The following is a 25,014-nucleotide window of genomic DNA, read 5'->3' as shown; positions in this document are numbered from 1 at the left end:
CAAAGAAATCACTTCACATCTCATTTTTAAGTGGGTGTCCCCTTGTTCTGTAGTTATGTCACTAGTTTGATATTTCCCTACTGGTGGAAACATCTTCTCATCATCCATCCTCTCAAGCTTCTCAGAATCTTGTATGTTTCAGTCAGATCACCTCTCACTCATCCTTTATTAACAAAGCTGCCCCACCTCCTTTCCACCTATTTTTCTGGAACATCAAATACCCTTGGAATATTGAGTTCTCCATCTTTGTCACAGGCAGGTTCAACTAAGGCATTCAAGAGGGTATTAAATGATGATTTCGCCTAGTCTTCCTTTGGAAACACAATGGTGCAGAGTAAGTCTGGGGTGTCAAGTTTCTTTATTGAGTATATATGCACACATATATATGTGTATATGGAGCTGCTACAAGTAAACCCACAAAACTGGCACTTGGCTCTCCTGTGTGATCAGGGTTTGTCCTCAGGTGGCCAAACTGCTGAATCAGGCATTTTTACCACCTCAGAGGTTGACCAGACCACCTTCCCCGACAATCGCACTGACCCCTTCAAGCTCCTCATGTTTAAGGTATGAGATGTGTCACTCAGACCAATGTTCACACCCCTTTCAGGATGTCACAAAAATGGCACATAGTTTAATCTGATGCCCTCTCATCTGTGGTTGCTGCCAAGCTGTTGCATTCACTTTTGCCTCTGTCCAGCTTTTCATTTCTCCCACATTAAACCAGGTTTTACAGGTTCATCAGATTTAGACCTTTGATGAGAAAATATCGACTTCAGCATTTATTATCAAAGGCCTTCCGAAAGGTAAATAGTCCCAGTTTTCACCTTGTCAGGCCCAATAGGAAATTAACAAGTTCTTGCAGATGTTTAAAGCAGAAAAACACATTGTTTTGAGCCTTGTCCACCAAATAGTAATCTCAAGGTCATGACTTCTACAGTTATTGGTGCCTTCCTCCCTTCAACCGGCATTGTGTCTATCCCTCACACACAGGACTGTCAATAGCCATTTACAATTGAGTTATGTATGTACAAAATCCACAACAAAATTAATAAAGCAATTATACACAAATTACTCAGACTAAGAACTACTTGGACAAACATACAAAGAACTTAACATATATCTTAATTCTTATAAAATTATCCAAGATCTGTTTTACACACTGCATTGATCGTGAAACCTTCATACTTGGTCACACAGAATATTTTGAAAGGTTTGCTTTTGTAAAACAAGCACTAGTGCACAGGTACTGGCCAAGCGTTTAGCTTTGTTTGTGTTTGTTTTATCATCATAATCATGCTGAAATTGACCATAACTGGAAATGTAACTGCCAGTTATGATGAATGTAAATGGACCTTTCGTGATCTTCGACATTGGTTTATTAAACATCAGCCACAGAAATGACGACATCCCCCAGATAGGAGTAATGAGGTTGGTGAGTTGCTACTGATTGTGCCTGTTTGAGGCAACTCTTCAAAATGTCTCAGGGGTTTTCAGTGTTTAGGCACCAACAGGCAGTCATATTCATAACCTCAGTCTATGTGCTGTGGCCAGCAATTATTCTGGCAAACTAGATTATAGTTTATTCCAGTTGTGTCTCAGATAAAAATAATTTAATATTGTCACAATTACATTGTCACCTCGCTAATAGTACACATTTTATACTAATTTTGATTTACTGTTGCTTAAAATGGTGCATTCTCGCTCTCTTTCCTCTCACCTTTGTAACACAGGAGGAACACAGATTAGAGAGAAAGGCAAGAGACGATAGAACTGAGGAGCAAGGACAAGCAGGCAATAGGGCAAGGTGGAATGTAGGAGTGCACAGTTAGGTAGGAGAGACAGGAGGTGAAGAAAAACAGGAGAGAGTGAATTACTCACATTCCTCTCATCTCCAAATCACTCTCCTGACTCCCACTCTTGTGCTGATCCCACCACTGCATGTCATCCCTGCCTTCGACGCTGTGGTCTTCCCCTTCTGATCTGCTCTCAAACACATTCGACAATATACATCCCACATTGATGTCAGTTTGAAATCCACTCAGGATGAAGAATGTTATTCTCACCTTCAACATCTCTGTCAAACATTTACCAGGGGAACTGAGACAATGGCTGCAATCAGTGAGGTTTTATTCAGATGGGACAATGACAAGTTTAAATCCCCACCTGCTCTGCACCTCACCAGTCAGTTTCCTAATCCTTAAGAAATAATGTTCCTTAAGAATATTTAAAGTATCTGAATTTTAAAGAATGTTTCATGTGGTGTGTAAAAATGATTGCAGCCCTCAAATATTCAATTAAATTTGTTGACAACAGAGATGACATTAACATAGCAAGCCATGAATGTTTTATCTAAACATTCACCTTTCATTAGATTAGAAACAATACTGTATGCACTATAATTTGAAAGTTATTACATATGCTGGTCCAAATAGAAATTCTTCACACATCAACAAAAAAAAGCATTTTCCTGTCTCTAATCTGTTCCAATTTTATCTGTCCCCCACACACATTGCACATGATCTTTCGGGTTTCAGGTCACCTTTTGGTATGCGTGTGAATTGTTATGGGCTGCTAATCTAGGATCTGTTGTTTGCCTGGGGGTCCTTGCCATGGCAAATGTTGTTGCTATGCTGATCGTTCTTGCTGATCTGTGGCATTGGTTGGAGAATGGTTGATCTCTAGGGCTGATGGTTATCCAGTTCGAAACTGATGAAATCATCTTCATTGACTTATGAAGGAGCAACTTCTCTAATTGCATGTGGATGGCTGGGGTTCACTTTCATTATATGTGATCGAAGTAATAACTTCTATACACAAGTCCAGTGAATCTTAGTGAATTTCTGAAGATACTTTAATAACTCTCACCAATATCTCACCCTTTCCATTTGACTGGGGATAGTGTGTAGATGATGTACGGTGTTTCCAAATGGTTTTCCAAATAATTCATGAAGTGTATATATGCCTTACTTGTGAATTGAGGTCCTTGTCACCGATCACAATGTCAGGAATATCTTGACAACAGAAGTGCACCTTAAGAGATTCTACACCTCACTGGGAATCGTCAGCTCCCGTCATCTGAATAGTAATTGACTGCGATGAGATAATCAGTTCCAGTGAAAGTGAACAGTTTATTCCAAGCTTCATCCATGGGCTGGATAGGATGTCACGAGTCATGAGCAGCTCTATATCTTATTTCAAAATGTTCAGTACAAGCACTGCAAGGCTGATATGGTCCTTCATCTCATTACTCATGTTTGGCCAGGAAGACACTTCTCTTACCTTCCTCAAACTAGACCCGATTCCTTGATGGTTTGTGTGGGATATGCTTCAGTATCTTTTTTTCTCATCTCATTAGTGATAATGACCCTGGTCTTTTGGTACACAGGCCAGGGAGCAGTGAAGTGGATCAGCGCAGGAATCCACACAGAGATAGCTGGTGGAGGGAGCTAATCAAGTCACGTCTGGGGTAGTTGGTCTGTGGGAATTAGTCAGGTCGGTGTGGAGATCATCAGGGTGGTGGGTCATCAGTTCTCTTCGGGGCTGAAGGGAGCGTGGTCAGGCCAGCATGACTGGTGGTGGGAGTTGTGTGGGTTATCAAATCTTTGTTTACCTAAAAGGTAGACAAGCTTCTTTTCCTATCTGGCATTTGCTGGGTAATTAAAATAAAAACAGTGAGTGCTGGATACAGCAGTTCTGGCAACATCTGTGGAGAGTGAAACAGAGTTAACATTTGAGTCCAATATAACTCTACTTTGGAAGGAACAGTGGCTCATTTATTAGCACTGCTGCCTCACAGTGCCAGGGGTTCAATTCCAGCCTCAGGCAACTGTCTGTGCGGAGTTTGCACATTCTCCCAGTATTTGCATGGGATTCCTCTGGGGGCTGTGGTTTCCTCCCACAATCCAAAGATGTGCAAGTTAGATGAATTGGCCTTGCAAAATTGCCCATAGTGTTCAGGCATGTGTAGGCTAGGTGCATTAGTCAGGGTGAAATGTAGAGTAATAGGGTAAAGGAATGGGTTTGGGTGGGATTTTCTTCGGAGAGTCAGTGCAGACTTGTCGGGTCGAAGGGCCTATTTCCACACTGTAGGGATTCTATGATAACTTTACTCGTCAAACATTAAGTCAATCTGTTAAGTCTGTTTCGTTCTCCATAGATGCTGCAAGTTCTCTTGTGTATCTCCAGCATTTTCCATTTTCATTTCAGATCTCCAGCATCCACAGTGATTTGCTTTTATTTATCAGGTAGCTACTTAGGTTCTTCCCAATGTAAACACAATGATGGACCAGGAACTTCACTGACTCTGTGGAAGTCTTGTCACAAACAGCACACCGAAAGAGTTTCTCCCCTGTGTGAATCCTGGTGCATTCCAAATGTTCAAACACATCAGGGAAGGTTCATCACAATCTCAGAACTGAAAGGATACTCTCCTGTATGAGTCTTCTGATGGAGCAGAAGACTTGATGAATCTGAGAATGATTTACCACACACGTTGCATGTAAAAGACTTTTCCCTTGTGTGAATGCGTTGGTGTTTGCGGAGGTGCGATGACCTTGAGAATGATTTGTCACATACTTCACATGTAAATGGTTTCTCCCCAGTGTGAATTCGTTGGTGTACGCAGAAGCTCGATAAATCTGAGAAGGACTTGTCACACACCTCACATGTGAACGGCTTTTCTCCTGTGTGGATACGTTGATGTACACGAAGAGTTGATGACCGTGAGAATGATTTGTTGCATACCTCACACCTGAATGGTTTCTCCCCAGTGTGAATGCGGTGATGTCTGCGAAGGGTCAATGATTCTGAGAATGATTTTTTGCACACCTCACATGTGAAAGGTTTCTCCCCCGTGTGTACTCTCTGATGGTGCAGGAGACTCGATGAAACTGAGAATGATTTGTCACACACCACACATAAGAATGGTTTCTCACCAGTGTGGACAGGTTGGTGTCTGCGAAGGTGTGAAGAAGTCAAGAATGATTTGTCACACACATCACACGTGAATGGTTTCTCCCCTGTGTGAATGAGTTGGTGTCTGCGAAGAGTTGACAAGTCGGAGAATGATTTGTCACATACTTCACAAGTGAATGGCTTTTCCCCTGTGTGAATCCGTTGGTGCACGCGGAGAGTCGAGGTCTGCGAGAATGACTTGTCACACACCTCACACACAAAAGGTTTCTCCCCCGTGTGAATACGTTCGTGTCTGCGAAGAGTTGATGTCTCTGAGAATGATTTATCACATACCTCGCACACAAAAGGTTTCTCTCCTGTGTGGATGCGTTGGTGCACATGGAGGGTGGATGCCTCTGAGAATGATTTATCACACACCTCACACTTGAAAGGTTTCTCCCCTGTGTGGACTCTCTGATGGAGCAGGAGACTTGATGAATCAGAGAATGACTTGTCACACACCACACACGTGAATGGTTTTACCCCAGTGTGAATGGGTTGGTGTCTGCGGAGGTGTGAAGAATTTGAGAATGATTTCTCACACACCTCACATTTGAATGGTTTCTCCCCTGTATGAATGCGTTGGTGTCTGCGCAGGGTTGATAAGTCGGAGAATGACTTGTCACATACTTCACAAGTGAATGGTTTCTCCCCCGTGTGAATGCGTTGATGCACGCGCAGAGTCGATATCTGCGAGAATGATTTGTCACACACCTCACATGTGAAGGGTTTCTCCCCGGTGTGAATGCGTTCGTGTCTGCGAAGAGTTGATGACTCTGAAAATGATTTGTCACACACCTCACATGTGAAGGGTTTCTCCCCGGTGTGAATACGCTGGTGAACCCGGAGGGATGATGACTCTGAGAATGATTTATCACACACCTTGCAGGTAAATGGCTTCTCCCCAGTGTGAATAAGCCAGTGTTTCACCAGGCTTGAGAGCTGTGTAAAGCTCCTGTTACACACCTCACATACGAATGGTTTCTCCCCAGTGTGAATACGTCGGTGACTCACCAGTGTTGATGACTTTGCAAAACCTCGTTCACAGACCTCACACTTGAATTGTTTCATTTCCATGAAGCTGCCCTTACTTTAACAGTTGGACAACTGTTTTCTTGTGTATGGATTTTCTGTGCCAGTGGAGCCCTCACCTCTCATGTGTAGGGATGAGTCAGTAGTTCATGAAGCTCGATGAATGATTGAAGCTCTCACCACACTTGGAGCCACTCACACTTCTTCCCAGCCTCACTGTGATCGATCACTCACAGTCAAACCTTCAGAAAGGTTGGTTCTGATGGAAGGCTCCACACCACTGATCTGATGATATGTCAGAGCTCCCCTAACCCGATCAATTTCCAAAGGGTCTCTGTTTTGAGCAATGTTGTGAAGGGACTGATGGCTTCCCACGGTTGTGCAGCTGTTCCACTGGATAATGGTCAGGAACTGTCTGCAGTACCTATCCTCTCTGTATTCTCTGGTGTACGGTGCAATCCTTCTGTAAAACAGGAAAAGAACACTTGATTTCCTCCAATTCCATCTCTTTATTTGCTGAAGGGACTGACTCCTCAGTTAGAGATTGTTCCACAGTGAATATGAGTCTGCTATTCCCTGTGTGGTAGGGGATAAGATACAAGTCCTTTCTTTTTCCTCATTGAATGTCACGTACACTCTGTTTCCAGCAGGTACACTGGATAGTGACCAGGAGTAGATAATGTGGTTACTTTCTTTCCTCTGCCCAAACCTTCATCTTCCCAGACCCCATGATAGCCATAGGAAAGACAGTCAGGTGCAGTGTAAAATGGGCCATCAATTCACTATGTGTTCAAGTCATGTAGCTAGTGTTGCACTTAAATTATTTGTTTATGAAAAAATTCAAGCAAAGTGTTAAATACAATGGAGATTTGAAATTTATTTTTATTCACTCGGGATGCAGGCATCTCTGCCTAGGCTGGCAAATCTTACCCATCCCTAAATGCCCAGAGGGCTATTAAGAGTCAACCACTTCACTGTGTGTCCGGAGTCACATGTAGTCCAGACCAGGTAAGGATGACAGAAATCCTTCCCTAAAGGACATGAGTGAACCAGATGGGTTTTTTTTCCAACAATCGACCCTTAATTCCAGATTCTTCATTGAATTCAAATTCTACCGCCTGCCTGGCAGGATTTGAACCCATTCCCTGGAACATGAGCTGAGTTTCTGCATTAATAGCCCAGCAATACTACCACTAGGCCATTGCCTCCCCCTTATATCTCAGATAGCTTTCTCAAAGTAAAAGGAAATATTAGGGTGAACTTAAATTAAGATTGCATTCTCTCTTAATTCTGAGACAGGGAGTTAACTCCTTTCCCAATTTCTTCTGGTCCCTTGCTGGGGTAGAGAGAAGGGATTTCCCAAATACTTAGTTTTCAGATTTCATATATTTGAAGTGAATCCACAACAAAAAGCTTCAATATGAAATTATAGATAGGGTTTCATGACAAATCATTTAAAATGGGAGGAGGGGAAATTATGTAACTAAGGATAGGTCAGTAGAGGAGATAGGTGATCAACTGCAGGTATTAGTAGGTCCAGAGCTTTAAAAAAATCAGTTAACTTGAGGTATAACTTCTCAGAGTTCAAGAACAGCTTCCTCGTGGAGCTGAGTCCAATCATTTTCCTTCCTGCAGTAAAGTGTTGGGGTCTTTCCAGCTAGCAACTTAGAGTCAGAGATGCAGTGTCCAAGCATAAGCAGTCAACCCAGCCTGATGCCCTGTTCACCTTTCAGGGGGAGTCAAAAAGCAAGTGACCTCAAATCCCAGATTTGGATCTTGCGATTCAACCAGCAATGACAAAGTTAACTGTAAATGTGTTAGTGATTATCTTAGCAGAATGAGTCCTGATAGAAATAGAGAAAATATGTACAGAGTGGACCATTTGACCCTTTGAGTCTGTTCTGCCATTTGATACGGTTATACCGATCATCCGACTCAGTGTCCTTTTTTTGCTTTCTCTACATAACCTTTGATCCCTCTAGCCCCAAGAACTACATCTAACTCCTTCTTGAAAACATTTAATGTTTTGGCCTCAACTACTTTCTGAGGCAGAGAATTCCACAGACTCACCACTCTCTGGATGAAGGTATTTCTCCTCATCTCAGTCCTAAATGGGCTACACCGGTATCCTTAGACTGTGACCCCAATTCTGGACTGTATGATGATTGGAAACATTCTTGCTGCATTTTCTCTGTTTTGCCTTTAAATATAGGTTTCTATGAGATTCCTCTATCATTCTTCTAAACTTCAGTGAGCATATCAATCTAGTTTGCCTTCATATATCAGTCCCACCATCTCAGAAATCAATGTGGTAAACATTTGTTGCATTCCTCCATAGCCAGAACATCCTTCCTCAGAAAAAGAGACCAAAACGGCACTCAATACTCCAGGTGTAGCATCACCAAGACCTTATACAACTGCAAGGAGAAAGTGAGGACTGCAGATGCTATACAGCAGAGTCGAGTGTGTAGTGCTGGGAAAGCAGAGCAGGCCAGGCAGCATCCGAGGACAGGAGAATCGACATTTCCGGCATAAGTCCTTCCTGTTCAAGAGCTTATGCCCAAAACATCGATTCTCCTGCTCCTCAGATGCTGCCTGGCCTGCTGTGCTTTCCCAGCAGCACACTCTTCACTCTTATACAACTGCAGCATGACATCCTTGCTCCTGTACTCAAATCCTCTTGCTATGAAGGTCAACACACAACTTGCCTTCTTCACCACCTGCTGCAACTGCATGCTTACTTAGAACATAGAACATTACAGTGCAGTACAGGCCCTTCAGCCCTCTATGTTGTGCCGACCTGTGAAATCAATCTGAAACCCATCTAACCTACACTAACCTATACTTTCAGTGACTGGTGTACAAGAACATTCAGGTTTCATTGCACTTCCCCTGTTCCCAGTCTATTGCCATTCTGATAACAAACCACCTTTATCCAAAATTTACTTCATCTGCTATGCATTTGCCCAATCAACTTGTCCAAATCACACTAAAACATTCTACATCCTCCGTGCAGTCCACCCTCCCACCTAGTTTTATGCTGTCTGCAAACTTGAAGATATAACATTTCATCTCCTCTCATAAATCATTCATACATATTATGAAGAGGTGAAGTCCAAGCACTAATCCCAATAGTACCTCACTAGCCACTGGGTGCCCCTTAGAAAATTTGTTCCTACTCTCGTTTCCTGTCTGCTCAGTTCTCTATCCATGTCAGTACACTATCCCCAATACCAGCCACTTAATATTGACATGCTAATCTGTTGTGTGGGTCCCTTCTGCAAGTCCAAGTAAACCACACCGACTGGCAACCCCATATCAACTTTACCAGTTACATCCTTGAAACATTCCAATAGATTTGTCAAGTATGATTTCCCTTTTGCACAACCATACTAAATCTGTCAAATGTTGTCACCATTTTCTGCTACTTTATAATAGGCTCTAGCATTTCCCTATTACCAATATCAGGCTGACCCCATAATGCCCTGTTTTCTCTCTACATTTTTTTTAACCTTACGGCTTGATTAACTACCCTCCAATGAATAGGAACTGTTCCAAAGTCTCAAAAGATGGCAACCATTGCATCAATTTCTAGACCACTTCCTTCAACACTCTATGATGTAGATTGTCGGGCCCTGGGGACGTGTTGGCCTTAAATCTCACCAATTTCCCCAACACCATTTCCATACTAATACTGCTTTCCTTCTGTTCCTCTTTCTCACACGACTGTGTTCACCAACATTTTTAGGATATTATTTTTGTCCTTTGTGAGAATAGAGCCAAAATATATATTGGTCTGTCATCTCTTTGTCCCACATCATAACGTCCCTTGTTTCTGATTGTATGGACTGACATTTGTTTTCACTAATCTTTTTCTTGTCAAATGCCTACAGAAGCTTTTTAAATTAGTCTATACTTTCCCTGCAAGCTTACTCTCATATTTGTTTTTCTGTGAATTAATCCTTTTGATTTCCTTTGCTGAAATCAAAACTGCTCCCAATCCTCAGGTCTACTGCTTTTATTAGACATTTTGTATGCCCTTTCCTTCGATCTAATATCATCCCTAATTTCCTTTGCTAGCCACGGACAGGCCATTTTTCCTATTTTGCGCCAGGCAGGAATGAACAATTATTGCAGTTCCTCTTTAAATGTTTGCCACTGCCTCTCGTTTGTCATCTCCTTAAATAACACTCACCAATTTATTATAGTCAACCCATGCCTCATGTCATCCTAGTTTCCTCTGTTTAGATTCAGGGCTCTACTCTCAGAATTAACTATGTCACTTTCCACCTTCATGAAGAACTGTATCATACTAAAGTCACTCTTCCCCAAGGGGCCTCACACAGCTAGACTGCCAATTATCCCTTTCTTATCTCACAATATCCAGTCTCGAATGTTTTGATCCAGAAAACCATCTTGTACATACTCCAAGAATGCAACTTCTACAGCATTGTTACTGATTGGATTTGTGCAATTTATAGGCAAATGAAACTCACCCATAATGACAGCTACACCCTTGTTGTTTTTGGTTCCAATTTCATGTGTTTAATTCCTTCCCTGACATTACCACTACAGTTCAGGGGTCTATGTACAATCCCCACTATTGTTTTCTGCCCATGGTTTCCATACAAGTTCATTTCACCACAGCTAATATCTTTCCTCACTATTGCATCAATGGTCCCTCTATCCAGCAATGTTGCCCCACTCCTTTTGCTCTTATCTGTCCTTCCTAAAACCTGAATGCCCAGATATTCAATTCCCATCCTGGTCATCCCACAGTCACATGTCTGTAATCCCAACTATATCATACCCATTTATATCTATTTGCATCCAGTTCATTGAGAAAGCATTGAGCATTAAGATTAGATTAGATTAGATTACTTACAGTGTGGAAACAGGCCCTTCGGCCCAACAAGTCCACACTGACCCGCCGAAACGCCACCCACCCATACCCCTACATTTACCTCTTACCTAACACTATGGGCAATTTAGCATGGCCAATTCACCTGACCCGCACATCTTTGGACTGTGGGAGGAAACCGGAGCACCCGGAGGAAACCCACGCAGACACTGGGAGAACGTGCAAACTCCACACAGTCAGTCGCCTGAGGCGGGAATTGAACCCAGGTCTACTGGCGCTGTGAGGCAGCAGTGCTAACCACTGTGCCACCGTGCCGCCCCTAAATGCAATACCTTAAGTTTGGCCTTCCCAATACTTTTAATCTTCCTTACATTATTTAGCACTGTAGCTTGAATTCATTGCCCATCACTCCTCTGATTTCCAGTTCTGTCTTTCGCTTTTATCCATCTTTACCTCCCTACTGTCTCTTTGTATAGATTCTTATCCTTATATCATTTTAGTTTAAACCCATCCTAATCACACTCACAAATATATCCTTTAGAAATATATTTGAGGAAAAAAACAAACTGGACAGGAAATGCTACAAGTTAAGGAAAAATAGTACTTTGGTGTAGCTGTTTGAAGGGTCCTAGGTTATCCTGGGAAATTAGGTACATTGCACCCCCTTTCTGTGCACATCCTAAATTCAGCTACAGCACTGGGGGAAAAAAAAAATCAATCTAGCACAGGCTTTTGAGAAAAGTTGAGGACTTCAGATAAAAAATTTAAACAAGGCATGAAAATACAATTTCAAGAAATGTGTCTCCAAGAAAAGATTAACAATCCAGGCATTGAGAATTCAAAACTTGTTGCCTGTATCTTAACTTCCATTGTGTCCCATTCATTCGTCATCTTTGCATTTCCTGGCTTTTCTTTGGCCACAGTCTGAAAACATCTCATTTTTAAAATTCCTCATCCTTGTTTTCAAATTCTTCCATGGCCTCATTTCTCCCCAACTTCATAATCTCTTTTGGCCCTATAACCCTCTGAAACCTTCACATTGCTTCAAATTCTTGAGCAGCTCCCATTGTAACTGTTCCAACATTTGTGGCTGTGCCTTCAGCTGCCCTCAAAGTCCACTTAGAACTGATGGTGCCAAGTAGTTCACCTCACATCATTGAAAGCAGCAGACGACATAAACACCAGTGTGTATTGCTGGACTGAGGAAGCCATGAACAGAAATACAGCACACAAAATAGAGCTCATATCCCTTAGACCAGATTAGTCAGAATGATCAACAGTTCCACGTCTCTGTTCCCTTTCTGCCACTCCCATCTCTGACCATTGCCTTCGTGAATTCACATGCTGCAATTTCGAGGTTACAACCTTAATTCCCTTTACACTCTCCTTTCACTGGGAAACTGCTTCACAATGAGGGTCAGTTGGATGGTACATCATGAGGGGGAATCACACTGATCTGACTGAAAACCTATCTGACATTTTACACAACAACAATAGGCAATAGCTTCCATTTATACAGCATTTTAAACATAGTTCAATGGTCAAAAGGACCTAAGGGGAGACTCAAGGATTTCAGCACTGAGGCTGACACTACAGTGCAGTAGTGAGGGAGTGTGCCACTTTCAGAGGTTCCATATTTCAGAGGGGATGTTACACAGGGAACCCTTCTGCTCCCCATCTGCTACCTTGCCCCCAGCACCATTCCCCTCCCATTTATCTCTTAGCCCCCTTGGGGCAGCCCCTCATTCCTGACAACAGCTTATGCTCGAAACATCAATTCGCCTGCTCCTCAGATGCTGCCTTCCCGGCTGTGCTTTTCCAGCAGCACACCCTTTGACTCTGATCTCCAGCATCTGCAGTGCTCACTTTCTCCCAATATTAATTCATCAGTCAACACCATTAAAAAACAGATTACCTGGTCATTCTTACTTTGCTGTTTGTGGCGGGTTCATATTGACAATCACATTTTGAGTGTTACCACAGTGACCAGATGTCAAAAGTACTTTACTGGACATAAATTCTTTTGAGACACTATGTGGTCATGAAAGGTCCAAAATAATTAGAGATTTTTAACCCTTTTCAGGTGGTTACAGAAATGGGGGAAGGGAGGTCTTGGAGGTTTAAAAAAAAACAGGCAACATCCAAATCCCAACAGAGAACTGACTATTCACAGTCCACAGGATAATAACCAACACCCAACACACAATTCAACAACAGGAAATCAGTAAGAATCCTCAGGCACTCTGTACCTCCCACATAATTATACTTCACCTTCTCATATTCAGGAATGAGCCATCAGCAAAATTCAGCCTGGAAATTAGAAGGAAAATGCTTCCAATAAACACAATCAATATCCAACACAACTCCAGTCATAGAGTCGTACAGCATGGAAATAGACCCTTCAGTCCAACCAGTCCATGCCGAACATAATCCCACACTGAACTAATCCCACCTGCCTGTTCCTGGCCCTTTCCTCTTCATGTAACCATCCAAAAGTCTTTTAAGTGTTGTAACTGTACCCGCATTCACCACTTGCTCAGGAAGTTCATTCCACATGCGAACCTCTCTCTGTGTAAAAACATTGCCTCTTATGTCTTATTTAAATCTATCTCCTTTCATCTTAAATATATACCCCCAGTCTTGAAATTCCCCATCTGAGGAAAAGACAACTACCATCAACTCTATCTATACCTCTCATTATTTTATAAATTTCTGTTAGGTCACCTCTCAACCTCCTACACCCCAGTGAAAAAAGTCCCATTAGGAGAAAGTGAGGAATGCAGATGCTGGAGATCAGAGTCAAAAAGTGTGGTGCTGTAACAGCACAATCAGTCAGGCAGCATCTGAGGAGCAGGACAGTCGACATTTCGAGCATAAGCTCTTCATCAGGAATGTAGAATATTTCAAGCTTATGCTCGAAAAGACATATTCCTGATGAAGAGTTTATGCTCAAAACGTCGACTGTTCCGCTCCTCAGATGCTGCCTGACCGGCTGTGCGTTTCCAGTACCACACTTTTTGAAAAAAGTCCCAGCCTATCCAGCCTTTCTTTATAACTCAAACCTTCCATACCCGGTAACATCCTAGTAAATCTCTTCTGAACCCTCTCCAGCTTGATAATATCCTTCCTTTAACTGGGCGACCAGAACTGGACATGGTATTCCAGAAGAGGCCTCAACAATGTCCTCAACATAACATTCCAACTCTTATTCTCAAAGGACTGAGCAATGAAGGCAAGCGTGCCAAACACCTTTTTAACTATCCTGTGACACAAAGTTTAAACAATTGTCTACCTGCACCCCTAGGTCCCTCTGTTTTACAGCGCTACCTAAGGCCCTACCAATAATTGTATAAGCCCTACCCTTGTTTGTTATACCAAAATGCGGTCCATCGCATTTATCCAGATTGAGCTCCATTTGCTATCTGTCACCTCATTGACCCATTTGATCAAGATCCCTTTGTAATCTTAGAAAATCTTCTTCACTGTCTACTATGCTACAAAGTCACACAGTTCAGCACAAAGCACCGAGTAAACAGCTCTCTCAGCTGGATCTTCTCACACAGCATAAGGGACATTTCCACCCCTGATTACCCACAGGATAGTCAGACTGCCTGAAGATTGGTGTGGATATTATGGGATACAATTTGTATAAAAGCTGCTCCTTCACTCACCATCTCCTCACTTGGTTTTCAGTCCCTATAGGAAGTGAACCAGCTCTGGAAGAGGAAGAGGAGACAATGGGCAGAGTGGGTGGGCTCTCTGATTGACGTCTCTCACAGTCAATCCAAATATTTTTGGAGCAACATGAGTTTCCTGAAACTTGGGAAACTGACCGGGGAAATGGAGGTGACTTTGAGCAGCAGATCATGTGGGGATTTAAACTTGTCATTGTCCCATCTGAATAAAACCTCACTTATTGCAGCTGCAAATGTTTGACAGAGACTTTCAAACTGTGAATATCAGTGGGATGTGTATCCTTGGAATGTGCTTGGCAGCAGACCAGAAGAGGAAGACCCACAGTATCCAAGGCAGTGATGATGCGCAGTGGTCGGATGAGCACCTGTATTCGGAGCAAGTGTCACAAGAGGGTGGGACACAGAATACAGGACTGGAGGGAAATATTGACTTTAATTCAGGGATTGACTCTTGAGGGTGTTAACCCCTCATTTGCTCTTGGCGTACAATGGGGATCACCAGGTACATGGAGTGTGGAAACAGTGAATGTGGAGAATATATTGATAGTGGTAGTTGACTTTCTGTTAAACGTCACATTGTGTAGCTCAGGAGCTCCACTCTGTCATTACAGGCTCCGCCACACTTGCTGCAGAGAAAGCCCGTAGGATCAGAATGTTCAGCATTCGCTAACGTGTTTTTTTTTGGGCCATCCACACGACTGGCTAAGCTTTCCATTTCTGCTCGCCTCTTCCAAACAGTAAACCTGCAGAGGTTAGGGCTGTCAGCCACAGTCTTCCCTGACGCATTGTCAGTGTCAATGTCTGTGACCTTATTTCACCAACAGGTATCCCTGTAGCAGACATATGGACGCCCAGAAAGTCATGACCTAGTGGCCAGTTCATTGTAGAGAAAGTCTTTGGGTATAGTTACCGTCAATCAGAGAAACGTGTTCGAATTTGTGCTGGCGCTACAGGCTCAGCCTTGAGGAAACACTGTTGGAATTAGAAGCCTCTTAGAGCTGTGAGTTGATGATTTTGTCCTTTCATGAGACAGTGAAAATACATTAAATGTACAAACTGTTCAGCCTTTGAAACAGACCATGGCTGACAATAACATAAATTTCTGTTAGATTCAGTATCTAAGGGTTACTGCCAAAGCTGTGTTTAGAATACTTACCCCCTGCAAATCGGCAGTTTGAAAGTTTGATTTAAAGTGGTCACTAGTTACAAGTGTCAGTGTTATCTGTGCCTGGGTTCCTGAAGCCGTGAAAAATTTTGAAGTCCCAGGTGTCAGGAGAAGTGAAACTGATGGAGAAAAGTGGGTTGACTCTAGGAGCCAGAAACCTTTAACAGACTGGGTACTGATAGGTGATCTCCACATCAACGAACATCCTAAATCTCACATGCACAAGTACAGTCACACTCCAGAACAACCATCAACTCCTATCGGAAAGATGTTGTGAAACTTGAAAGGGTTCTGAAAAGATTTACAAGGATGTTGCCAGGGTTGGAGGATTTGAGCTACAGGGAGAGGCTGAACAGGCTGGGGCTGTTTTCCCTGGAGTGTCGGAGGCTGAGGGGTGACCTTATAGAGGTTTACAAAATTATGAGGGGCATGGATGGGATAAATAGGCAAAGTCTTTTCCCTGGGGTGAGGGAGTCCAGAACTGGAGGGCATAGGTTTAGGGTGAGAGAGGAAAGATTAAAAAGAGACCTAAAAGGCAACTTTTTCGCTCAGAGAATGGTACGTGTATAGAATGAGCTGCCAGAGGATGTGGTGGAGGCTGCTACAATTGCAACTTTTAAAAGGTATCTGGATGGGTATATGAATAGGAAGGGTTTGGAGGGATATGGACTGGGTGCTGGCAGGTGGGACTAAATTGGGTTGGGATATCTGGTTAGTGTGGACGAGTTGGACCGAAGGGTCTGTTTCCGTGCTGTACATCTCTACGACTTTATGACTCTATCTGAAAATCCCTTGTATTCCTGCGAAACGGAGCTGCAGTGCACCACCCCACTGTAACAAAAACAAATTTTGCTGGAGAGATTCACCAGGCTGCCAGCATTTGTGGAAAGAAAATAGTTAATGTTTTGAGTCCAGTGACCCTTCTTGTGAACTGATAGTAGAAAAGATCATATTTCTGCTGATGACATGAGACATGGCTATGGGAAGGGGGTAAGTGGAGGGAGTGCATGGATGGATGGAAACTGAGCCCAGAGAGAAAAAAAAACAGGCAAAGGAATTGTTGATAGCAAATTAGGGATGAACAAGGACTAGATAGGTGATAATGGGGTCTATGAGTGGGTAAAAATGTGTTGGTTGTGCTGAAAGAAACACGTCATGACTTAGCCTGGGAGGTAAGGGTGGGTCAAGGGTATATGCTCTAAAACTTTTAAACTCAATGTTGAGTCCTCAAGGCTGTACAGTCCCCAAGCAAAGATGAGATGTTGATCTTCCAGCTTGAGTTGAGCTTCACTGGAGTAAATCTAAGACAGAAACATTGTTTTGGGGACACAGTGGCCTGTGGAAGTGGTAGGCAACTAGAAGCTCAGAATTATTTTAGAAGACAGAGCAGAGGTGTTTGGCAAAGCAACAGGGAGACAATGGCTTAGTGGTATTATTGTTGGACTGTTAATCCAGAGGACGGGTTAGGATCCTCCCATTGGCAGATGATGGAATTTGAATTCAGTGAAAATCGAGAATTAAGGGTCTAGTGATGACAATGAAACCATTATCAATTGTCAGAGCAAAAAAGGAACTTCACCTGGCTCACGAATGTCCTTTCAGAAACTGCCATCCTTACCAGGTCTGGACTACATGCGATTCCAGACCCACAGCAACGTGGTTAACTCGGGACTGCCCTCTCGGTTGATCAATAACTGCTGGCCTAGCCAGTGACTATATCATCTAGTGAACAATTTTTAAAAGCATATTCATCCAGCCTGCATTTCATCTCCCCAGTATAGAGGAAACACAGCATCGAATTTGATTAAGGTCAGTGATACAGGAGCGTCTGAAAGAGTGAGGCTGGATAGTCTGAAGCCTGATCTGGGTGTGAGTGATATTCCATGACAGTATAGATGGAGCTTGTCTCTGTATCAAATCTATGCTGTCTCTTCTCTGTGAGTGTTTGATGAGACAATGTCTTCATAGAGAAGTTATTCTATGCTATAGGTGGGTGAACCTAAACTTCTCTCATATATTCCAATCTCCAGGGTTCACCCTGAACCTGTCCAGGTCGGAAAACGAGTCAATGTTCAGAACTCCTCTTTTTAATAGTTTATTGTAACATTCAAAAGCTTGGAAATATCAGTCCCTTTCTGAGTTAAATCACTATCAAACTCAAACTCTGTCCATGGGCGACACAACACTGCTGCCTCACAGCGTCAGAGACCCAGGTTCAATTCCTGCCTCAGGCGACTGACTGTGTGGAGTTTGCATATTCTCCCTGTGTCTGCGTGAGTTTCCTCCGGTTTCCTCCCACAGTCCAAAACTGTGCAGGTTAGGTGATTTGGCCATGCTAAATTGCCCGTAGTGTTAGGTGTAGGGGAATGGGTCTGGGTGGGTTTTGGGATGGTATTGGCTTGTTGGGCCGAAGGTCCTGTTTCCACACTGTAAGTAATCTAATATTCGGAACGTCTGAGTTGCACTCTTGCCATTAACCTTTGAAGTGTTGCTTCTGAAATGTTGCTGCTGTTCCTTTAGCTTCATTGTCCCGTTTGAGTTTATCCAATCCACTTATTAAACTGATTTTCTGAGCAGCTCTATACTGTGTAGTGCTGCCATCGCTGTCTACTTTTGTTGTTATCTGCTGCTGCTCTCTACTACTGCTACCATCTGCTACAACCACGCTTCCTGCTAAACACACGTTTTATAAAACTACCAAAAATATGACACCGTTGACAAACCCCTACCTAAATCTGTGTCATCTTAGAGATTGTAACAATTCCATATCCTGGTTTATGACCAGTGCACTAACATAGGAAGCTGGTTTCCATACATTGCTGTATCTTCTCTATGAGAATTTGGTGGGACAATGTCAAGGTGTTCAGACCCTCACAGCCCTCTGGGTGAAAAAAGATTACTCAGCTCTCCACTGATCCTTCCATCAATTGTCTTAAATCTCTGCTCTCTGTCTATTAATCTTCCTGCTCAGGTAAATAAGATTGAAACAATCCCATTAATGTACATGGCACTTTCTTTCCTTCCATTAAGCCCACCTTGGACAAACCTCCATTAACACGCGCCTGGCCTAGCCCTGAACTCAGTCTTTCTCCAGTTTCTCTCCAGCTCCCCCACGCCCTCACTCACCAAACTCATAATGTCCTGAAGAACCATTTTCCCATCTTTCTTTCTCCTGTGCATATGCTGATCCCACTACAACATATCATCCCTGCCTTGGATGCTGTGGGTCTTCCTCTTCCCATATGCTGTCACGCACATTAGAGGATACACATCCCACACTGATGTTGTCAATTTGAAAACCTCTGAGGATGAAAAATGCTATTCCCATTACTAGAAATTTCTCTCAAGTGTTGACGAGGGAAACCAAAGACAGCAGCTGCAATAAGAGGTTTTATTCAGATGGGACAATGAAAAGTTTAAATCACACAGAAAGGATGGCCTTTGGAAATGATGGCATTCAGCACATTGCTAGTTACTGACATAAGATTTACCTCATCAACTGTCTGCTGAAACAGCACCTTCTCTGATTGCAGTATTGACCTAGTAAGGCACTTTGTGTATGATCAAGCTGGCAAATTCTCTACACAGTTCCCATGTTACCAACTGATCTGATTACTGATAAGTGTGTTCAATGTTTGCACTCTGACTGCCTTCCCAGGATCAGCTTTGGCACTGATTTGACAGTATTACCAAAGTGAAATAATGGCTTCCTATCATTTCTCTTTGATTTTGTCACTCATTCCTGTTCTTACTTTTGGTCTTTTGAGGTGTTGCACCTCGTAGCAAAATTTGTTTGAATTAAGCAAGGTGATTGTCTGTCAGATTCAATTTCTCTGTTGGATTGATGATTTCCAGAGTATATTGTGATGTTGCTTCTTGTTGTATCTGGAAGACTTCACACTGTGTACCAGCTTCAACTTACATCAGAGAGAGTGCAGCCCCTGAGAGCAGGTCATTGATGTTCATCTGCTTCCCTTGCTTACACTTCACTTTCAAGAGATATCTATGAAAGCAAAATCAAATCCTGTGCAAAGTCTGGAGCAGTTAGAAATGGTTTGAGAAAGATGTTTTGAAATAACTTATGGTCAAACTCTGCCGTCACTTTCTCTCTCCCAGTCAGGTACTGGTTGAAAGCTTCAGATTCAAAGACAATATTCAGACTTTCCTTTGCAATCTCTGTGTACAATGCTGTTTAGTTTGTGTTAATGCTCTGGACATAAACACAACCGGTTGTCCTTGCTGCATGGGGCTTGCTTCAAGTCTGTTGCAGTGCTATGACTGAATGAAAACGAGCCAAGAACTTGGTTGGGTAGTTCCTTGATGAGTTTGCTGATGATACAGGAGGTCCAACATTTTATATGATGGCTTTATGACAGAACTCCCACTGATAGGATTCTTCCCAATGTAAACACAATGATGGACCAGGAGCTTCACTGACTCTGTGAAAGCCTTGTCACAAACATCACACTTGAAGAGTTTCTCCCCTGTGTGAATCCTGGTGAGGAATCAGGGAAGGTTCATCACAATCTCAGAACTGAAAGGATATTTTCCCGTATGAATCTTATGATGGAACAGGAGATGCAATGAGTCCAAGAATGATTTGTTACATACTTCAAATGTGAATAGTTTCTCCTCTGTATGAATCCTCTGATGTCGGAGGAGTCTGGATGAAACTGAGAATGATTTGCCACACATATCACATGAGAATGGCTTCACCTCTGTGTGAATGAGTTGGTGTCTGTGGAAGCTCGATAAGTCTGAGAATGATTTGTCACACACCTCACACATGAATGGTTTCTCCCCTGTGTGAGTGCGTTTGTGTCTGCGAAGGGTTGATGATTCTGAGAATGATTTGTCACACATCTCACAGGTGAATGGTTTTTCTCCTGTGTGAATGCGTTGGTGTACATGGAGAGTTGATGATTCTGCGAACACTTTGTCACATATATCACACTTGAATGGTTTGTCCCCTGTGTGAATCCTTTGGTGGAGCAGGAGACTCGATGAATCTGAGAAGGATTTGTCACATGCATCGCACATGAATGGTTTCTTCTCTGTGTGGACAGGTTGGTGTCTGCGGAGATGTGATGAATTTGAGAATGATTTTTCACACACCTCACATGTGAATGGCTTCTCCCCAGTATGAATACGCTGGTGTACCCACAAGATTGATGACTCTGAGAACGACTTGTCACACACCTCACATTTGTACGGTTTCTCTCCTGTGTGAATGCGTTGGTGTCTGCGGAGAGTTGATAAATCGGAGAACGATTTGTCGCACACCTCACAGGTAAATGGCTTTTCCCCGGTATGGATGCGTTGGTGTATGCGGAGGGTAGATGTCTGTGAGAATGATGTGTCACAGACCTCACAAAGAAAGGGTTTCTCCCCTGTGTGAATGCGTTGGTGCCTGCGGAGGATCCATGACTCTGAGAATGATTTGTCACACACCTCACATGAAAAGGGTTTCTCCCCTGTGTGAACCTGCTGGTGAACGCAGAGGTGCGATGACTCTGAGAATGATTTGTCACATACCGTGCAGGTAAATGGTTTCACCCCAGTGTGAATGTGCTGGTGTTTCACCAGGCCTGGTAACTGTGTGAGGCCCCTGTTACACACCTTACATACAAATAGTTTCATCCCACTGTGAATGTGCTGATGACTCACAAGTGTCGATATCTTTGCAAACATTCGTTTGCACAACACACACTTGAATTGTTTCACTTGCAGGAAGTTGCCCTTATTTTAACCATTATTCAGTTGGTTCACTGTATGTGGGAGATGTTTGAAGCCTGTGTTGTCCTCCTTTAACACGTCAACTTGAACAGCCACTCCCCTGTAGGAATGAGTCAATGGTTCATGAGGCTTGATGAATGACTGAAGCTCTCACCACACTTGGAGCCACTCACACTTCTTCCCAGCCTCACCCTGACCGATCACCCACAGCCGAACCTTCAGAAAGGCTGGTTCTGTTGGAAGGCTCCACACCACTGACCAGTTTCAGATCTGATGATGTGTCAAAGCTTCCCTGACCCGACCGATTTCCAAATGATGATTCAACTGCTCAGTCTTCTCTGTGTTGAGCAATGCTGGGAAGGAACTGGATGTCCTCCCACAGTTGTGCAATTATTCCTTGGGTGATGGTCAGGATCGATCTGCAGTGGCTATCCTCTCTGTATTCTCTGATGTAGTACAGTGCAATCCTTCTGCAAAACAAGAAAAGGGAACATGATTTCCTCTAACTGTCTATTTTCCTTTGCCGAAGGGGCTGACTCATCATTTAATGTGTAACAATTCCTCAGTGTGGGGAACTAGATTACATCAGTTGCAATTCCTTTCTTTTTCCTCATTAATTGTATGTTCAAAACCTGCTGCCTGTATCCTGACTTTCACTATGTCCTGTTCACTTGTGATGATGCTGCTCCTTTAACAAGTTTATGTTGTCCTTAGTTTATTTTTCAGAGCAGTCATAAAGACACCGGTTCCAAGAGGTCTAGGTTTAGAGCCAGTTTGATTATAACTAACAGATACTGCCTCAGGCAAAAGGCTTTTAAGTTTTCAAAAAAACACTTACACGATGAAAGGGGGAGTGGCCGGTTCTCCCAGCTCAGCTTTTCTCTGGTCTGGTTTTGCTTGGGCTCATAGCAGCTAGTCAGTCCATTTTGAGGTTGCTGGTCAAAGAAACAGCTACATGGAAGAAGGTGTTCCATGCTAGATCTCTCTGCCATCTCTCAGTGTTTGATTTTACCTTTTGTGTCAAGGGGTGTTTATGGGGATTGTTGCAGGAATTTGGAACAGATTATTAAATTGGAATAATTTGTTGGGTTTTCGGATAGGTTAAGTTATTCTATATTCTGTTCTCTTTTGTTTGTGTTTTATTTGGTAATCTTGCAAATAAATTCTGTTATGTTTAAAACCAAGTAGTTGGGCCAGCTGCATCACTCCTGGAATAGAGAACTTTATACCACTTTACTGCTTAAAACAACGAGCAAAGTTAGGGTCCAGGCTACTTTCTTGAAATATTTTGAGGGGGTCTGGTCTTGTCCATAACATAATACTCCCCTTTGTGTCCAATGAACTTTCATTGCTCTCCATCTGATAATATCACACTTTTAAATTTCTCGTCCTTGTTTTCAAGTCCCTCCATAGCCTCACAGCTCCACATCTCTATGATTTCTGCCAATCTTACAGCTCTCTGAAATTTCAGCATTTCTCCAAATTCTGGTCTCTTGAGTATCTCCCGTTTAAATCATTCCACCAACCTCTGAAATTGAGAAAGTCTATAGCCTTAAAACTTGTCTTTAAACATTTAGACTAAAATGTAATGCTGAATTATAGAATACATTTACTGCATTAGAAAATAGACAGGCAGGAAGGCTCAGAAAAAGGGGGGAACTCAAGGAATGCAGAAGATAGAGACATCTGTGCTCACCAAGTGATAATAGGATGCTGTAAGGCAATTAAAAACATTTGCCTTAGCATCGGTGAATCTGTGTGAACAGGACATGGCCGTTCCCTTGCGAAATTAATGACAGTGTTTGATTCTGACCCTGAAACAAAACTTGGTACTATCAAAAGCCTTGTAATTAATGGTCAGATCCTGTCAATTATAATGGATTCTTATTACCCCTTGCAAGCGGGGCAGACACAGAGAGAAAAACATCTTTACTGTTACAAGAAGCTGACTTGAGAGCTCAAAAGGACACTAGAGAGAGAGAGAGAGAGAGACCATTTTAGTGCTGAATCTGCTGAAGCCAGTAGAAAATTAACTCTTAGTGCTTACCTGCTATGGATTGGATTTAATTGCATTTTGGGACTTTATGATGATATTGAGTAGCTATTGCCGGTGATTAAATACAAACTCTGTAAAAGGTAATATTGATGAAGCTTTAACTTACTTGCTGTTCTTACAGACCACTCTACAGACCTTACAAATTGCCCCACTATCAATTCTAATTAATCAGATCTTATGTCTTATTTGAATTTGAATCAAAACCCAGAAAAGAAAGCATGTTTAATTTGAAGACTAGTGAATCAGTTTAAATGCAACCTTACAGTAACATCTCAGCCTCAGGTATAGAATGGTTCAGTGCTTAAAAACAGGAATATGCACCTAGCTTAGAAATTACTCTAAGCCTAACATTGAAGAGATTCTGGCACAATGTGTCAGGAAGCCATTTTATGGTCAAAAGTTTGCCCTCCTGGCTAAGAAGCCATTTTGTAAAATAATTGTAGCAGACATGTGAGCTGTGCAAGGTTACCTTATGAACTCTCCAATTAGCTCAGACTGGTACCTCTTTATGATAGAAGTTTATCTCACTAGCAGGCACCCAACTCAGCTGGGTATGTTTTTTCCACCTGATGAAAGGCTGAGGGCGTGTAGGAGTGATTAATCAAGTGCAGACAGATCTGTCAATTAACTTTTCTTCCTTACAAATTATTGTCTTTCACTGTTATCTGTGTAATTAAGAACATGCAATGTTTTTGTAAACTTTTGTATAAAGGAAACCACTGTATCAGTACGTCAGAGCATTGATGCTATTAGTAAATAAAGGGGATGACTAAAATTAAACTAAACTGTCTGTACGAGGTTTTATTCCAGACTTCCAAAGCGTACAATCTCCGGGACAAACCTAGAGAGAGGCTTTACAGGTCTGAGTCCACAAGAGATTCCCTGGGCCACCTCAAATCTGTGATTTAACAATTTGGTGCTGCGAGCAGGGTTCCAACAAGGGCTACGTTTGAATGAAACTGGAAAAGAGGAGCTTCATCTAAGGGTCAGACCCGAGACCAATGGGCCCACAAGGTAAGGTTATACCTTGATTGCTCTCGATCTGTATTGTTGTGTGTGTGGCTTCCCCAGTTTCACTCCCACAGTATCCTGACGGAACCCTAAATGACCGCTTAAATAGGTACGAAATGTCGAGAATGTTTTGCAGAAATAATTAGTCTTGTTGTTCATTGTCGGGTTGTTATCTTCTAAAATGTTCATGAGAAAGACAAAGCGCGTGACAGAGACTATGTACTAACTCTCGAGAGCTCGCAGAAAGTTTAACCCTTTGAGATTCGTTTGTATACACACTGGTTTGTTGGTGAGTGACTGTTTGTGTTCTGTGTATGTGTTCTGTGCTTTGCTCTGTGGGGTTAGAGGCCCCTGTGCTTTGCTCTGTGGGGTTAGAGGTCCCTGTGCTTTGCTCTGTGGGGTTAGAGACCCCTGTGCTTTGCTCTGTGGGGTTAGAGACCCCTGTGCTTTGCTCTGTGGGGTTAGAGACCCCTGTGCTTTGCTCTGTGGGGTTAGAGACCCCTGT

The 25,014-nt window shown here is 42.7% G+C and overlaps 1 protein-coding gene across 2 annotated transcripts; it reads right to left on the bottom strand.

The window, feature by feature from the left end:
- Positions 1-349: 349 nt before the first annotated feature.
- Positions 350-21,884, bottom strand: LOC132832985 (zinc finger protein 271-like). Of its 2 annotated transcripts, XM_060851245.1 has the most exons (3): positions 20,280-21,884; positions 20,168-20,201; positions 350-6,003 (listed from the first exon to the last, which is right to left on the bottom strand). In XM_060851245.1, exons 1-3 carry the CDS (start codon positions 21,395-21,397, stop codon positions 4,387-4,389), a joined length of 2,769 nt encoding a protein of 922 aa, XP_060707228.1. In that variant the 5' UTR covers positions 21,398-21,884; the 3' UTR covers positions 350-4,386. The 2 variants fall into 2 exon arrangements, with proteins under 2 accessions (XP_060707228.1, XP_060707227.1); XM_060851244.1 differs by lacking the exons at positions 20,168-20,201; positions 20,280-21,884 and adding an exon at positions 14,518-14,544 and having other exon boundaries at positions 350-6,448.
- Between the last annotated feature and the right edge of the window lie 3,130 nt (positions 21,885-25,014).

The sequence above is a fragment of the Hemiscyllium ocellatum genome, chromosome 35, assembly GCF_020745735.1.
Source record: "Hemiscyllium ocellatum isolate sHemOce1 chromosome 35, sHemOce1.pat.X.cur, whole genome shotgun sequence".
NCBI classification, from domain to species: Eukaryota; Metazoa; Chordata; class Chondrichthyes; order Orectolobiformes; family Hemiscylliidae; genus Hemiscyllium; species Hemiscyllium ocellatum.
Note: the sequence above shows the minus strand (reverse complement) of the source record. Positions and strands in the feature narration are given on the sequence as shown.